General features: G+C 42.4%; 1 protein-coding gene across 14 annotated transcripts in view; it reads left to right on the forward strand.

Moving 5' to 3' along the window:
- The window catches only part of ncor1 (nuclear receptor corepressor 1), a 402479-nt gene that overhangs the window by 231323 nt on the left and 153856 nt on the right, over positions 1-17300 (forward strand). For 13 of the 14 annotated variants that reach the window (XM_060848164.1, XM_060848169.1, XM_060848173.1 and 10 more), the window contains 3 exons: positions 3133-3195; positions 13965-14107; positions 16563-16695. In XM_060848164.1, coding sequence (XP_060704147.1) covers positions 3133-3195; positions 13965-14107; positions 16563-16695 — 339 coding nt within the window. The remainder of the gene's footprint in view (positions 1-3132; positions 3196-13964; positions 14108-16562; positions 16696-17300) is intronic. The other variant, XM_060848168.1, reaches the window with a different exon arrangement.

Consider the following 17300-nt stretch of genomic DNA (forward strand, 5'->3'; position numbering starts at 1 on the left):
TGATGAAAAGTATACATTAAGCACTTCCCCCATGTCCTCAGATTCCACACACAGTTTTCCACTACTATCTTTGATTGGCCCTAATCTTACTCTAGTCATTCTTTTATTTCTGACATACCTATAGAAGGCCTGAGGGTTTTCCTTGATCTTATCCGCCAACAACTTCTCATGCCCCCTCCTGGCTCTTCTTAGCGCCTTCTAAATCTTTTCTAACTAACTTAGCACTCTCAAGCCCCCTAACTGAGCCTTCATGCCTCCTCCTTGCATAAACTGCTTTCTTCCTCTTGACGAGCTTCAAATTCTTTAGTAAACCATGGCTCCCTCTCTCGACAACTACCTCCCTGCCTGATAAATATACTTATCAAGGACCCGCAGTAGCTGTTGCTTAAGTAAGCTCCACATTTCAAGTTTGTCTATCCCCAGCAGTTTTCTTCCCCATCCTAAATCTTGCCGAATTGCATCATAATTGCCTTGCACCCAGTTATATCTCTTTCCCTGCGGTATAACCTATCCCTGCCGATTGTCATTGCAAACATAACTAATTGTGGTCACTATTGCCAAAATGCTCACCTACCCCCAAATCTAACAACTGGCTAAGTTCACTACCCTGTGTCAAATCCAATATGGCATTGCCCCTTGTTGGCCTGTCTACATACTGTATCAGAAAATCCTCCTTCTCACATTGAACAAAAACTGATTCATCTAAACTATTTGAACTATTGTATTCCCAGTCAATATTGGGGAAGTTCAGATCCCCTATTACAACTACCCTGTTACTCTTGCTCCTATCGAGAATCATCTTTGCTATCCTTTCCTCTACATCCTTGGAACACAGGGTTAGGTGGATTGACTGTACTAAATTGTCCTGTAGTGACCAGGGATGTGCAGGTTAGATGGGTTAGCTATGGTAAATACAGGGTAACAGTGATAAACCGGTTGGGGGGTGGTGGTGCTGGGTCTGCGTGGGATGCTTTTTGGAAGTGAGTGCAGACTTAGTGGATTGAATGGCCTCTTTCCACACTCTAGTGATTCTAAATGTCCTTTACTGGTTGTGTTGCCATGAATGCTGTAGTTTCATGTATTTGATTTTGTTGTAGTCCAGACCGTTTTCACAGGGGAAATTATGTTTACCTGTATCTAGAATTATAAACTTGCTCAATCTTGCATAGAGATTCTTATCATCCAGTTTAATGCAGTGTATTTTTTTTCCTTTATCCAAGTTTCTCTTGTTTTTTCTTTTTCTGTTATCCCACTTTTGCCACCTCTTCCTCCACCGTACCTACTTTCCATGTTTTCACCCTTTGTTCCACCCTATCAACTTTTCATGTTCCCCCTTTCTCCTTTAAATCGCCTTTTACATCCCCTGTATCACTCAGTGCTATTGTTCCTCATCATCCACTTCTTTCTTTCTTACTCCCCCACTCTCATTCTGGAAATAACTATGCTATGTTATTGCATACAGTTGTCAGTTCTACTGCACAGTGTAAGCAAGAAATTGTAATTTGCCTGCTGGAATCTTTGGCATCGTCCCCTAACTCCCCTATTCACCTTTTGTTTTCCTTTTCTCTTTGTCTCTCTTGCTACCTTTTAATGTGCTTTGAACAAAATAAACTACCTCTTCCTGTGTCTTATCACATTTGTTTATTTATTTTCCCTACTTTGCTCGCAGTTGCTATTCCTCAGTCTAATGGTTTGATGTTGTTCAAACTCTCTGCAGGAATTTGATAGGCACAGTCAACCAATATCACTTCAACAGCCCCAATCTGTGCTGGTCCACCGTTATGAACTGAATAGCCAGCTCCATCGGCAATTTTCTTTGTTTTACAATAGCCAGTTGTTTTTATCGTTATCCACTATACTTTTTTTGCCCATAGTTCTTAGCCTCCTTTGCCAGTAGACATTAGAAACATGACGTGTCTTCTTTCAAATTAAGTTCCTAAAACTGAGGCCACCTGTCTGTTCGAGTGGATATAAAGATGGCCCTGGCACTGTTTCGATGAAAAGCAGGATTGTTGTCCCTCGTATCCTGGCCAATTTTAATCATGTCACAAAAAGTAGATTGTATGTTCATTATCACATCGCGGGTTATATAAGAATAAGGAACATAAGAACTAGGAGCAGGGATAGTCGATTCACCCCTCGAGACTGCTTTACCATTTAATGTGACCATGGTTGATTTTATCTCAGCCTCAGCGCCATTTTTCTGCCCACTCCCCATAATCTTTGCACCCATTTGTGAGTTTGAGAATTGGCTGTGTGCAGCATTTGCCATACTTCTAATGTATTTAATTAGCTGCAAAGTGTTTAGAAGTGACTAGTAGTCATGAGAAGTGCTTATAGAAGTGCAAGCTTTTTTTCTTCTGGACATTGCAGCTGGACTATAACCTGAGTGAGGGATTGTATTTCAAGGAAGTAGATCTGTGGAACACTGCAGCAGAGGAGTTAATTGTCATATTGTAATAAAACCTAAAGACCTTCTATTGTTATAGAAGAGGGCCTCCTGTGCCTCTAAGAACAGAGCCATTAAATACTGCCAGCAAGCTGGAGTCTATTCATAAAATTTAAATGCTGGAGACGTTGGAAATCCAAAGCAAGAACAAAACATGCTGAAAAAACTCAGCAGATCTGGCAACATCTGTGCAAAGAGAAACAGGGTTAATATTTTAAGTCCAACATGACTTCTTTTAGGACTATAGCTGAGGAAGTCATGTTGGACGTGAAGCATTATCTTTGTTTCTTTCTCCACAGACGCTGCTGAGTTTCTCCAGCATTTTCTGGTTATAATGTCTAATCTGTCTGTTCACATCTGTAGAACAAGTGGGACTTGAAGCAAGGCCTCCTTGCTCAGACATAGGGGCATACCGTTGTGCCACTAGATCCTTCCGTATTTTCTGTTCATACTCGGAACTGTTAGGTGCTCAATTGACGATCCCACAGTTTTTCAAAAATTTCTTTGGGCTTCAGAAAATAAGACTTGTCCAGGTTTGGAGTAAGCAAAGTTGACAGATCTTTGCAGCCCACCAGAAGTTTTAAAGGACAGCTTTGAGCAGAGTTAATGTCAAATAGATGAATATAGCATATGTGGCTGAGTGCCTTCCTCTCTTTAAACAGATTGTTGCTTGTATTTTTCAGCTGTCACTGAACCTGTGGAGACATCTCGTTGGACAGAGGAAGAAATGGAAGTGGCCAAAAAAGGTTAGTACCAGAAAATAAGTCTTTACTTGTTCAGAACAGTAGAGTTGGCATTGGCAGAAGAAATGCTGTACATTATGATCTTATGTTATTGTATTCAGATCCATGTGATGTGGAATTTGTGGCTCTGCAAAAGTCTCAAGGTCATAATCTGGAATGTCAGACAGTGTCTAGCCCCAATATCTTTTGCCCCCCCCGACCCCCCTCAACTGGAGCAGGTGGGACTTGAACCTGGCCTTCCTGGCTCAGCAGTCGGGAGACTACCCCTGTGCCAGAAGTCTCCTCATTACTAAAAAGTAATGTCTTAAGTGCAACCATTTTCAGTTACTTCAATTACTTCCCCTCCATAATAAGGTCAGAGATGGGGATGTTTGATGGTGATTGCACAATATTTAACATTATTAGTGAACCTGAGACACTGAAAGAGTCCATATAGAAATGCAGCAAAACCTGGGCAATATCCATGTTTGGGTTGGAAAATGATAAGTAACTCTTGCACACCACAACTGGCAGGCAGTGACCATCTCCAATAAGAGCAAAGAAACTGAATTGGACCAGCCAAATAAAGGCTACAAGAACAGGACTACTACAGCAAGTAGCCCCACTTAATTCCCCAAAGCTTGCCCACTATCGACAAGGCTCAAGCCAGGAATGTGAAGGAATAGTCTTCACTTAGCTGGATTGCTGCAGCTCCAACAACACTTGACACCATCCAGGAAAAGGGCAGCCGCTTGGCACCACATCCACAAACATTCACTCCCTGCACGCTGACACTTAGTGTATACCGCTGCTGCTATCTACAAGATGCACTGCAGAAATTTACCAAGGGTCTTTAGACAACACCTTCTGAACCCATGCATGCTACCAGCTTGAAGGTTGAGGCCAGCAGATACATTGGAACATGACCACTTTCAAGTTTCTCTTCAAACCACTCACCATCCTGACTTCGAAATATATCACAGTTCCTTCACTATCGCTGGGTCAAAATCTTAGAACTCACTCCGATGTTTCAGGTGTGATATCACCAATGCCCTGTATGATTGCAGCAAACTTTGCAGCCATACAGCACAGAAGCCCTTCAGTCCATTAGGTCTGTGTCAACCTGTCTACCCTAATCCCACTTTCCAGCACTTGGCCTATATCCTTGAATTGGAGATGCCGGTGTTGGACTGAGGTGTACAAAGTTAAACATCACACAACATCAGGTTATAGTCCAATAGGTTTACAAGTACACTAGCTTTTGGACCACCGCTCCTTCAACCACCTGATGAAGGAGCGGTGCTCCGAAAGCTAGTGTACTTCCAATTAAACCTGGACTATAACCTGGTGTTGTGTGCTTTTAAACTTTATAACCTTGAAGGTTGACATTTCAAGTACACATCCACATATTTTTTAAAAGTTTGAGGTTTCAGAGTACATTCCAACCACCCTGTGGTGACATGTTTCCTCAAATCCCCTCTAAACCTCTTGCCTTCACCAAAAAAACAGTTGTTTTCTTGTCCACCCTGTCCATGTGCTTATAAACTTAGACACCTTAATCATGTCCCACCTCTCCGCCTGCTTGACTCCAAAGAAAATAACCCAAAACCATCCAGCCTCTTTTGATAGCTAAATTGCTCCATCCCACGCAGCATCCTGGTGAATCTCCTCTGCAATCACATCCTTAGTATAGCAACCATAACTGCACACAGTGCTGCTGTGGCTTGATCAAAGTCTTGAATACACCTGATAAAGGTATGTGTCCTGTATGCTACGTTATCCACCCCATTAGCCTGTCCGACCACCTTCAGGGATTTGTGGACCAGCACCCCAAAGTGCATCACCTCACTTTTCAGGATTAAATTCCATTAGCCACTGATCTGTCCATCTGACCAACCTGTTTATCTCTTTCTGTAACTTCAGATCTTTTTCCGTAGTTCCAACCACCAGGCCATTCAGGCCACAAACTTCCTTATTTGAATATTCCATTCCCTTTTGGAATATATTTACAGCATTCCATTTATCTTGGCAATCACTTGCTGTATCTGCAAATTAACCTTTCAACAGAGCACCCAGATCCCTCTGTACCATAAAGTTGTACACAATCTTCAAAGTTTGTGCGAAGATTTGTAGCTCGGGTGCTCGTTGTTGTGGTTCTGTTCGCCGAGCTGGGGATTTGTGTTGCAGACGTTTTGTCCCCTGTCTAGGTGACATCCTCAGTGCTTGGGAGCCTCCTGTGAAGAGCTTCTGTGATCTTTCCTCTGGCATTTGTAGTGGTTTGAATCTGCTGCTTCCGGTTGTCAGTTCCAGCTGTCTGCTGCAGTGGCCGGTATATTGGTCGATGTGCTTGTTGATTGAATCAGTGGATGAGTTTCTTATGGTCCTGTGCAGAGTAGTTGCTATACCAAGTCGTGGTACACCTATAAGAATCAGTTAGACTCCTTGTGGATGTGCCAAATTTAGAACGTAGAACATTACAGTGCAGTACAGGCCCTTCGGCTCTAGATGGTTTCACAGGTTGGTGCAACAATCTGAAGCCCATCTAAACTACACTATTCCATTTTTGTCCATATGTCTATCCAATGACCATTTAAATGCCCTTAAAGTTGGCAAGTCTGCCACTATTTCAGGCAGTGCGTTCCATACTCCTACTACTCTCTGAGTAAAGAAACTACCTCTGACATCTGTCCTGTATCCATCACCCCACAATTTAAAACCATGGCTCCTCGTGCTAGCCATCACCATCCGAGAAAAAAGGCACTCACTGTCCACCCTATCTAACTCACTGATTATCTTATGTTTCAATTAAGTCACCTCTCAGCCTCCTTCTCTCCAACAAAGACAGCCTCAAGTCCTTCAGCCTTTCCTCGTAGCCTGTTGTGGAATTTGAGACTTTGTTGTGCTTTCTTGACTGTCGAATCAATTTGTGCGGTCCAGGACAGATTGTTGGTGATCATCAGTCGAAGGAACTTAGCACTCTTGACCATGAAGTTAATGACTAGCTCTTTTCATTTTGCTGACTTTAATGGAGAAATTATTTTTCACCATGCCATCAGCACTGCATCTCTTTCCTGTATTCCATCTCATCACTGTTTGAGATCCAACCTATAGCAGTGCTTATGCCCAAAACATCAATTCTCCTGCTTCTTGGACGCTGTATTACCTACTGTAATTTTCCAGCACCACACTCTCAACTCTGATCTCCAGCATCTGCAGTTCTCACTTTCTTCTGATTGTACAGGGTGTATAGTAAAAGGCTGAGTGTGCCCCTTGAGGGTTGTTATGGAGGTGCTGTTGTCTATTCTTATTGGTCTGTGGGTCAGGAAATCAAGGATCCAATTGCAGAGGGTGGAGCAGGAACTTTGGTCTTCGAGTTTGGACATCAGTTTGGTTGGAATTATGGTATTGAAGGCGGAGCTGTAGTCTGAGTAGGAACCAGACAGAGGTATCCTTGTTATCCAAGGAGATGGTGTCTGCTGTGGTTCTTTTGCGACAGGAGGCAAATTACAAGGGATGAAGACAGGCTGGGAGGCTGGAGTTGATATCAGCCATTGGGGGGGGTTAAACCAATATTATTTATTGTATCCGTTGCTCCCGATGCGGTCTCTTCTACATTGGGGAGACTGGATGCCTCCTAGCAGAGCGCTTTAGGGAACATCTCTAGAACACCCGCACCAATCAACCACACCGCCCTGTGGCCCAACATTTTAACTCCCCCTCCCACTCACCCGAGGACATGGAGGTCCTGGGCCTCCGCTGCCGCTCCCTCACCACCAGACGTCAGGAGGAAGAACGCTTCATCTTCCACCTCAGAACACTTCAGCCCCAGGGCATCAATATGGATTTCACCAATTTCCTCATTTCCCCTTCCCCTATCTCACCCCAGTTCCAAACTTCCAGCTCAGCACTGTCCCCATGACTCGTCCTACCTGCCTATCATCTTTTCCACCTAAACACTCCACCCTCCCCCTAACCTAGCACCTCCATCCCGCCCCCCCCCACTCACCTATTGTACTCTATGCTTCATTCTCCCCACCCCCACCCTCCTCTCATTTATCTCTGCACCCTTCAGGCTCTCTGCCTGTATTCCTAATAAAGGCCTTTTGCCCGAAATGTCAATTTTACTGCTCCTCGGATACTGCCTGAATTGCTGTGCTTTTCCAGCACCACTCTAATCTAGCCCCTTGATATCTGCCATGACTAAGTTCTCAAAGCACTGCATATTTATAGCAGTCGGAGCCACTGGGTGGTCGTCATTGAGGCAGGCTGCATGAGTTTTGTTTACTACCAGGATGATGGTGGTCTTATAGAAACAGCTGGAGACTTCAGATCATAAGTAGTCTAAGTCTAAGAAAGCCTGAAAGCTTATGATTGTTAGCCCAGTATTTCTACTGTCATTTCCTTCTAAATCCTTGGGTGTATCTCAACCAGTCCTTGTGCATTATCAACTGTGTGTCCAACACTGCTTCCTTAACACTTGAATCATTAATCCTCTTCTGTTACCATGGCTAGGTAGTATCTCCCTCCTTTGGTAAAGACAGATGCAAAGTTTTAGAAGTTCATAAGATATAGGAGCAGAATTAAGCCTTCAGCCCTCGAGTCTGTTCCGCCATTCACTCGTGGTTGAGATGTTCCTCATGCCCATTTTCTCTCCATAACCTTTCAACCCATTACCAAACAAAAATATGTCTCACTCCTCCTCAAATTTACTCACTGTCCCAGCATCCACTACACTGCAGAGTAGCAAATTCCACAAATTCACAACTCCAAGGGAGAAATAGTATCTCTTCAACTCAGTTTTAAATTTGCTGCCCCTTATCCTATTCATTTAATACCGCAGTCATCCCCCTGACTCCAGGTATACATTTTAGAGTCATAGAGATGTACAGCATGGAAACAGACCCTTTGGTCCAACCTGTCCATGCCGACCAGATATCCCAACCCAATCTAGTCCCACCTGCCAGCACCCGGCCCATATCCCTCCAAACCCTTCCTATTCATATACCCATCCAAATGCCTCTTAAATGTTGCCATTGTACCAGCCTCCACCACTTCCTCTGGCAGCTCATTCCATACACGCACCACACTCTGCGTGGAAAAAGTTGCCCCTAGGTCTATTTTATATCTTTCCCCTCTCACCCTATGCCCTCTAGCTCTGGACTCCCCAACCCCAGGGAAAAGACTTTGCCTATTTATCCTATCTATGCCCCTTATAATTTTGTGAACCTCTACAACCTCTATCACCCCTCAGCCTCCGACACTCCAGGGAAAACAACCCCAGCCTGTTCAGCCTCTCCCTATAGCTCAAATCCTCCAACCCCTGGCAACGTCCTTATAAATCTTTTCTGAACCCTTTCAAGTTTCACAACATCTTTCCGATAGAAAGGAGACCAGAATTGCATGCAATATTCCAACAGTAGCCTGACCAATGTCCTGTACAGCCGCAACATGACCTCCCAACTCCCGTACTCAATAGTCTGACCAATAAAGGAAAGCATACCAAAGCCGCCTTCACTATCCTATCTAACTGCGACTCCACTTTCAAGGAGCTATGAACCTGCACTCCAAGGTCTTTTTTTTTCAGCAACACTCCCCAGCACCTTACCATTAAGTGTATAAATCCTGCTAAGATTTGCTTTCCCAAAAATGCAGCATCTCATATTTATCTGAATTAAACTCTATCTACCACTTCTCAGCCCATTGGACCATCTGGTCCTGACCCTGTTGTAATCTGAGGTAACCCTCTTCCCTGTCCACTACATCTCCAATTTTGGTGTCATGTGCAAATTTAGTAACTGTACCTCTTATGCTTGCACCTGAATCATTTATGTAAATGACAAAAAGTAGAGGACCCAACACCGATCCTTGTGGCACTCCACTGGTCACAGGCCTCCAGTCTGAAAAACAATCGTCCACCACCACCTTCTGTCTTCTACCTTTGAGCCAGTTCTGTATCCAAATGGCTAGTTCTCCCTGTATTCCATGAGATCTAACCTTGCTAATCAGTTTCCCATGGGGAACCTTGTCAAATGTCTTACTGAAGTCCATGTAGATCACATCTACTGCACTTCCCTCATCAATCCTCTTTGTTACTTCTTCAAAAAACTCAATCAAGTTTGTGAGACATGATTTCCCACGCACAAAGCCATGTTGACTATCCCTAATCAGTCCTTGCCTTTCCAAATACATGTACATTCTGTCCCTCAGGATTCCCTCCAACAACTTGCCCACCACCGAGGTCAGGCTCACCGGTCTATAGTTCTCTGGTTTGTCTTTCCGCCCTTCTTAACCATGTTTGCCAACCTCCAGTCTTCCGGCACCTCACCTGTGACTATCGATGATACAGATATCTCAGTAAGAGGCCCAGCAATCACTTCCCTAGCTTCCCACAGAGTTCTCGGATGCACCTGATCAGGTCCTAGGGATTTATCCACCTTTACCCATTTCAAGACATCCAGCACTTCCTCCTCTGTAATCTGGACATTTTGCAACATGTCACCATCTATTTCCCTACAGTCTATATCTTCCATATCCTTTTCTACAGTAATTACTGATGCATAATATTCATTTAGTATCGCCCCATTTTTTGTGGCTCCACACAAAGGCCGCCTTGCTGATCTTTGGGGGCCCTATTCTCTCCCTAGTTATGCTTTTGTCCTTAATATATTTGTAAAAACCCTTTGGATTCTCTCCTTAATTCTATTTGCCAAAGCTATCTCATGTCCCCGTTTTGCCTCTTGATTTCCCTCTTAAGTATACTCCTACTTCCTTTATACTCTTCTAAGGATTCACTCGGTCTATCCTGTCTATACCTAACACATGCTTCCTTCTTTTGCTTAACCAAACCCTCAATTTCTTTAGTCATTCAGCATTCCCTATACCTACCAGCCTTTCCTTTCACCCTGACAGGAATATACTTTCCCTGGATTCTTGTTGTCTCATTTCTGAAGGCTTCCCATTTTCCAGCCGTCCCTTTATTTGCGAACATCTGCCTCCAATCAGCTTTTGAAAGTTCTTTCTAAACAGTGCGGTTTCAGTGGTTAATGTCCAACCTTTCTGACTCTGTAGAGTTGTGAAAGATGATTTCCAGGAGCCATGTTTTTAAGTATTCTGGGATGTAAATTATTGAGCCCTAGGGATCAGCCTTTAATCCCATCAATTGTCCCAACATCATGTTTTTACTAATACTGATTTCCTTCTGTTCCTCTCTCATTGCACCCTGTGTTCTCCAATATTTAAGGGACATTATTTGTGTCATTCTTTGCGCACAGAACCAAAATATATGTGTAATTGGTCCGCTATCTCTTGTTCCGCATCATAACTTCCCCTATTCCCCTGAGAGCTCTTAACCTAAACATCAAAACAAAGTATACACCTGTTTCACAGCAATATTCTTTACAACTAATAAACCTCAATAAAATGTCTCTATCTTAGCTCTTTAGTTTCTTAGTTAACCGGCACTTCGTAGTTTGGATGATCTAGAGACTTCGTAGTTTAGATTATCTAGAGACTTCCACTTCTAAAAGCTAAAACCTCTCTCCAATCCTGGCAGTTTGAAGCCTAGACACAAACTCTTCACAGCATGAAGATTTCACACAAGCCAGGATGGAAATGTTCTCTCACATTGATTCATCTGAACTGAAGTTTAAATAAATATGAGGTGTGCATTTTGGAAAGACAAATTGGTCAGGACTTGCACATTTAATGTTAAGATCCCGGCAAGTGTTGCTGAACAAAGAGACTTTGGAGTGCAGGTTCATAGCTCCTTGAAAGTGGAGTCGCAAATAGGATAGTGAAGAAGGCGTTTGGTATGCTTTCCTATATTGGTCAGAGCATCAAGTATAGTAGTAGGGAGGTCATATTGCAGCTGTACAGGACATTGGTTCGGCCATTTTTGGAATTTTGCGTGCAATTCTGGTCTCCCTCCTATCGGAAGGATGTTGTGAAACTTGCAAGGGTTCAGAAAAGATCTGTAAGGATGTTGCCAGGGTTGGAGGATTTAAGCTATAGAGAGAGAGGCTGAACAGGCTGGAGCTGTTTTCCTTGGAGCATCACAGGCTGACGGGTGACCTTACTGAGGTTTATAAAATCACGCGGGGCATGGATAGGGGAAATAGAGGGAAACCCGAAGTCCTGAAGTAGAGGGCATAGATTGAAGGTGAGAGGGGGAGAATTTAGAAGTGACCTAAGGGGCAACTTTTTCCATGCAGAGGATGATGCATATATGGAACAATCTGCCAGAAGAGGTTGTGGAGGCTGTTACTATTATAGCATTTAAAAGGCATCTGGATGGGTATATAAATAGGAAGGGTTTAGAGGGATAAGGGCTAAGTGCTGACAAATGGGACTAGAATAGGTTAGAATATCTGGTCAGAGCGCAGCAGGTCAGGCAGCATCCAAGGAACAGGAAGTTTGAAGTTTCGGGCATAAGCCCTTCCTGATGAATTTCCTGTTCCTTGGATGCTGCCTGACCTGCTGCGCTTTAACCAGCAACACATTTTCAGCTCTGATCTCCAGCATCTGCAGACCTCACTTCTTATTAGAATATCTGGTCAGCATGGAAGAACTAGACTGAAGGGTCTATTTCCATGCTGTCCACCTCTTTGACTAGTCGTCCCTGGTCTGCTTTCTCAACATCAAAGAAAATCGACTTTTTATGTACTTGATCAGTTAGCACCATGAATTTGTTTTTTAATCCCAGAATAAAATAGTTTTTAAAATTCCAAAGTGCACTTTAAAAACATTCTCGCTATTACCAATCATCTGTTGGTACCTTTTCATCCATTAACAGCCACCAATTAATCTCACATGTTTGCTGATTAATGTTCATGCAAACCCCATTAAGGATTCACATCATAGATATCATGCTAGGCACTTACTGGCACTGAAGTCAGCATATTTATTGGAATTGATGTATTTGTCTAATTGTTCTAAGTGACATCCTGACATTTTAAAAAAGGTACCTTCACAGAACTGAATCCAAAACCCTTCTGCCTCTATTTTTAACTTCCACATTCCCAAATGATGACAATATGTAATTTTTTTTATTCATTCATGGGATGAGACATTGTCAGCTACACCAATATTTATTGGCCAGACTTGGTAAGGATAGCACTTTCTGTCCCTGAAAGACATTATGTACTTGCATCACATATTATCTAATCAACTGACAAAAACAAAAATTGTTGGAAAAGCTCAGTAGATCTGGCAGCAACTGTGGAATGAAATCAGAGTTAATGTGTCAGGTCCAGTGACCCTTCCTCAGAACTGAGGAGTTTAAAGTAGTTGTGGGTGAGGATGAGCTCGGCCAGGCAAGAAGATGTTGATTGATGGAGATGGTTCATGCCTTTGTTCCAGGGAGAAGCAGAGAGCCCCAAGACCATCCTGATGGGGGGGTGGACTTGTGAAGGGGATTGCATGTCAATGGTAAAGAGGAGGTGACTGGAAAGCACAAACTGGAAATTCTGAAATTTTCATAAAGCATCTGAGAAATTCTAAATGTGAATGGGCAGGGACTGGTCATGGGGAGAAAAGACTAAATCAAGGTAGGACCAGATGAGTTCTGTGGGGCAGGAGCAAGTAGAAACAGTTGGTCTGCTCAGGCTGTCCTGTTTGCTGCAGCCTTGTGAGTGGGCAATAAAACAGAAACATCCAGACTGCAAAGCGAAAAGCATCCATGTCTCCTCCTTTTGTGTGGGGATTTAGAGGAAAATCTTTAGTGGCAACTACTTTCCATCACCTTTCTCTGTAAGCTGCTCCCTCTGCAGAATTTCCTGCTAAAAGGAAAAGAGGTAAATAAACAACTTTCAAATGCCTTGAAGGAGGAGTTCCTCAACTAATAATCAAAAAACAAAGAATTGGAGTGTTCACAACCTCTTGTTATCAGCAGTCGAATGGAATTGAAAGGGGCCAAATGAAAACATACATGTTCACTTACTGGGTCAAAATCCTGAAATGTCGTCTCTATCCCAATGTGGGTGTAAACTACATCTGTAGTCTGGACTGGTGCCACAAGTGTGCTTCCCTGATTTGTTTTAATTTATCTATAATCCTTTAGTGTGTGTTGGAATTTCAAAAAAAGGGGTAGAGTTGATGTTATAAATGAGCAATTCATGTTTCCTTTTTGCCATTTAGTTCAAAACAACTTGCGTGCAATTGATAATTACTTTTTAATGCACATGCACACATGTAAGTCTATGGGGTGAATTTGCATTTGTAGAATTGTCATTGCAAATACATTCCATTTTGTTCAAAAAGCACGCAATCTGCAGGCAGTCAATGCAAGCAGTCAATCCATGTAACATTTTATGAATTTCTACTTTGAAATCCAACCAGTCTGGCTCAAGATACAAACAGACTCTAACCTCTCACCCCTTTAATGCATTGTCTGAGCTGAGATGTCACTTTTTAAATAAAACCTTAAGTTATCTGGAGAATGTGACTTGAATGAAGTTCTGGGATTTATGTATTAATGAACAGAAACCTGCAACCCATTCTAAAAGATGAAAGACTTAACAGCAATCTATATTTGTTCAATGTATCATTTCAATTGCATTCAGATCTTTTGATATGAATTCTATATCTTATGATCCTGTTCCACAGCTGCCTGATGAAAGAGTAGCGCTCTGAAAATTAGTACTTCCAAACCAACCTGTTGGACTATAACCTGGTGTTGTATGGTTTTTACCTTGTTCTAAAATGAGTCAGCTTGAAATAAGAATTATTCTTTTTGTGCTATATAGTCCTGTAATTTATTAAGATTTAGCTCCTGTTTCTTTGTGTCTTTACTTTAGGACTCGTGGAACACGGGCGGAACTGGGCAGCCATTGCAAAGATGGTGGGCACCAAAAGTGAAGCACAGTGCAAGAATTTCTATTTCAATTACAAGAGGCGACACAACCTGGACATGCTATTGCAGCAGCACAAACTTAGAGTGGTGAGTCAGTGTTACATGGGTGTTTCCCCTCACAGGATTCTAGAAATAGGGGGAATTGATTCAGGTTAATGTCGCAATTCCTATAAAGACTGATAGATATTTTGTTAAAAAAATTTGAATGTACAGCTAATAGCTGAAAGCATCATAAGAAAAGATTTCACTTATTAACTCTTATTCTCCAACAAATTGATAAGACAAACATTAATTCTTAAATATTATTTGAAGGCAACTTGTAATTTACAGACAAAAATAATCTCCTTTTATACTTAACACACACAAGCTATTCACTTAGATACTTTCTTTATACCAAACAGTCCGAAATTGCAAAGAGTCACTGGAATCGACACGTTAACGCTGTTTCTTTCTCTACAGGTGCTGTCCGTCCTGCTGGGTTTCTCCAGCACTTACTGTTTTGGTCCTCAGCTGAATCGAGCTTTCAGTGGGTTTGGATTTCCCCATTTCATCAAGTCTTGGTTTAGAGTGAGCATCTCCAGGTGCTTCCCTTAGTTTTTAGAGAGGTCCTTAATCCACTACCAGCTGTAAACCATGTTCTCATATTTCTTCCTGTCTGACCATACCAAGATAATTTTTTCTGGAATCCTTAGATGCCCGCTGGATCCCTCGCTTCAGCCAAAGACAGTCTTCCTCCTACACCGTTATGGTAGTTCGGAAAGCTGTAGAGCTTGTTCTGTCTGCTGACCATACAGTCATCCTCTGCATCCTTCCCCAAGGCAATATGAAACAGATGGGCCATGACCCTAGGTCGCAGTGCTAAATAGCTATCCTTGGCCTCAACTCTCTTTTACCTCAGAGATGCATGAATAAGTTACAACATGTTTTGAACTCAGACTGCTGCCATTGTCACAATACAGTAATGAGAACCTTACTCCATTACCCCAGTAACACAGTCTGGGACTCCCTTTGAGCTTGAGTTACAAGGACTATTGTCAAGAGTGTGGTGCTGGAAAAGCACAGCAGGTCAGGCAGCATCTGAGAAGCAGGAGAGTCAATGTTTCATCAGGAATTGTAGGCCTGTTGTCAGGCAGACTTAAGAACAGGTCACGCGATTCTAATCACTTTACCTTTATATTTAAAGAGACAGCTCCAAGTCGTCATTTTGTATGCCTCATGTTGGTAACAGGAAGGTATTGTCAATTTAAGACACATGAGGAATTTCTTCTTTGAGGATTGTGGATTTCCAGAATTCACTATCTGATGATACTGAGTAATTGAATCTGTTCAAGTTAAGAATGGACAGATTTTTGAACTACTGAAGAGTTGATTGTAGGAAGCAAGTAGGGAAGTAAAGCTGAGGCTAAGATCAAATCAGCTGTGATCATATTGAATGGCTGAGAACACTTGAAAGGCTGTATAGACTACTGCTGCTTGTTATCTTATGCAACTCACTTTAGAATGGACATAACTGGAAAAAGCCTTCATGTCATACTAGGTGCAAGTTGTTGAAGAAACCTGTTTTGAAGGATAGGCATGGTATTGAAGAAGGGTGGTGTTGTTTTCATATCACTGATTTAGTAGTGCAGAACCCCAGGCTATGTTTTGGAGTGTGTTTTTTCATCGCATTTAAAAAAAAATCTGCCATTCTTAACTGTTTTGGCCTCCCATACCAACATGGTTAGCTCTAACTGCCCACTGTGGAACTAGGGATGAGCAATAAATATTGGCCTAGTCACAGTATATGAAGAAATATTTAAAAAGCCACATATTCCAGGCTGTAATGTTCCTTGATTTTTGATACATCAGTATCTTTCATCGATTTGAGTAAGTGTTTCGAGCATTCCTCTTCAAATGGCAACTTATGCTGTTTCTATTTGTTCTTGGATTGAAAGTGTCACTGATAAGCCCAGCATTTATTGCCCATTCCTAATTTCCCTGAAGTTGGTGAGCTATCTTCTTGAGTCACTGCAGTCCAGGTTGTGTAAGTATACTCCTAAGGCTGTTGCAGAGGGGCCTCTAAGACTTGGTCCCAGTAGCAGTGAAAAGATATGATATAGTTCCATGCTTGGGTAAGGTGTGGTCAGTTGGTGCTTGGTTTCCTACGAAGGTGATAGAAGCTTTGGGTTTGGAAGGTGTTGTTGGAAAACCCAGAGACTGCTAGATTTTTGTGAATAATATGTATGTGAATAAGGGGTAAAGGCACACAGGCCACAGATCAGCCATGATCTCATCGAATGGCAGTGCAGGCTCAAGGAGCTAAGTGATCTACTCTCGTCCCTATTGTCTTTTCTCCCTTGGCAATGCCAAGATATGTACAGCCATGGGCCAAGCGCTGGAAAGCAAGATTAGAATTTTGAGGTGGTGGTTTTTGTCCTGTACAGGCTCATTGTGCCAAAGGGTCTTTTTCTGTATGACTTCAAGCTTGTCTTGTGAGAGTGAGGTCATGGATATAGAGTTAAGTAGTTCCCAGGATTTGTTTTCATATCTTCTTTCTCCTCAGCAACAGATGTCACGGAGATCTCGTGAGGACCGGGAAGTGTCTCAATGCGAAAGCATTGCTTCAACTGTGTCTGCACAAGAAGATGAGGACAATGAAGTGTCCAATGAGGAGGAGAATCCAGAGGACAGTGAAGGTATAAAGGAATCAGTGTCATTGTGTGTTGCATTGATAATATTTGTTTGAATAAGTTTAAAACTTTGTTGAGGCCAGGGATTTGGACTGGGAAGTGAGAGGAAGAATCCAGCACTGTCAAAAGGACCGTATCCCCATTTTTATGTCTGCACTAAGTCGAATACACTATCTATTATTGTCTATACTGCAAGATAATACTTAGCTCACACTCATCTATATAGCATAACGATGATTTGGCATCTGCTGGACCTATTCTGTTCGATTATAATTAGCTTCAACCAATATTTCTGTGACTGAACCAGGCTTTGATCTGTGATCACATATTCTGTAGAAAAACATTGATTCAGAAAGGATTCCTGTGTCGTGATGGTATTAGAGTCATAGAATCCTACAGCACAGAGACAGGCCCTTTGATCCAAACTGGTCCATGCCAACCAAAATGTTGATCTACACTAACCACATTTCCATGCACTTGGCCCATATCTTTCTAACCCTTTCCTATCCATGTAGTTGTCCAAATGCCTTTTAAATGTTGTTAATTTACTGCCTCAACCACTTCTACTGATAGCCCATTCCATATGCGTACCACTTTCTGTGCAAAAAGCA

This window comes from Hemiscyllium ocellatum, chromosome 31, assembly GCF_020745735.1.
Source record: "Hemiscyllium ocellatum isolate sHemOce1 chromosome 31, sHemOce1.pat.X.cur, whole genome shotgun sequence".
NCBI classification, from domain to species: Eukaryota; Metazoa; Chordata; class Chondrichthyes; order Orectolobiformes; family Hemiscylliidae; genus Hemiscyllium; species Hemiscyllium ocellatum.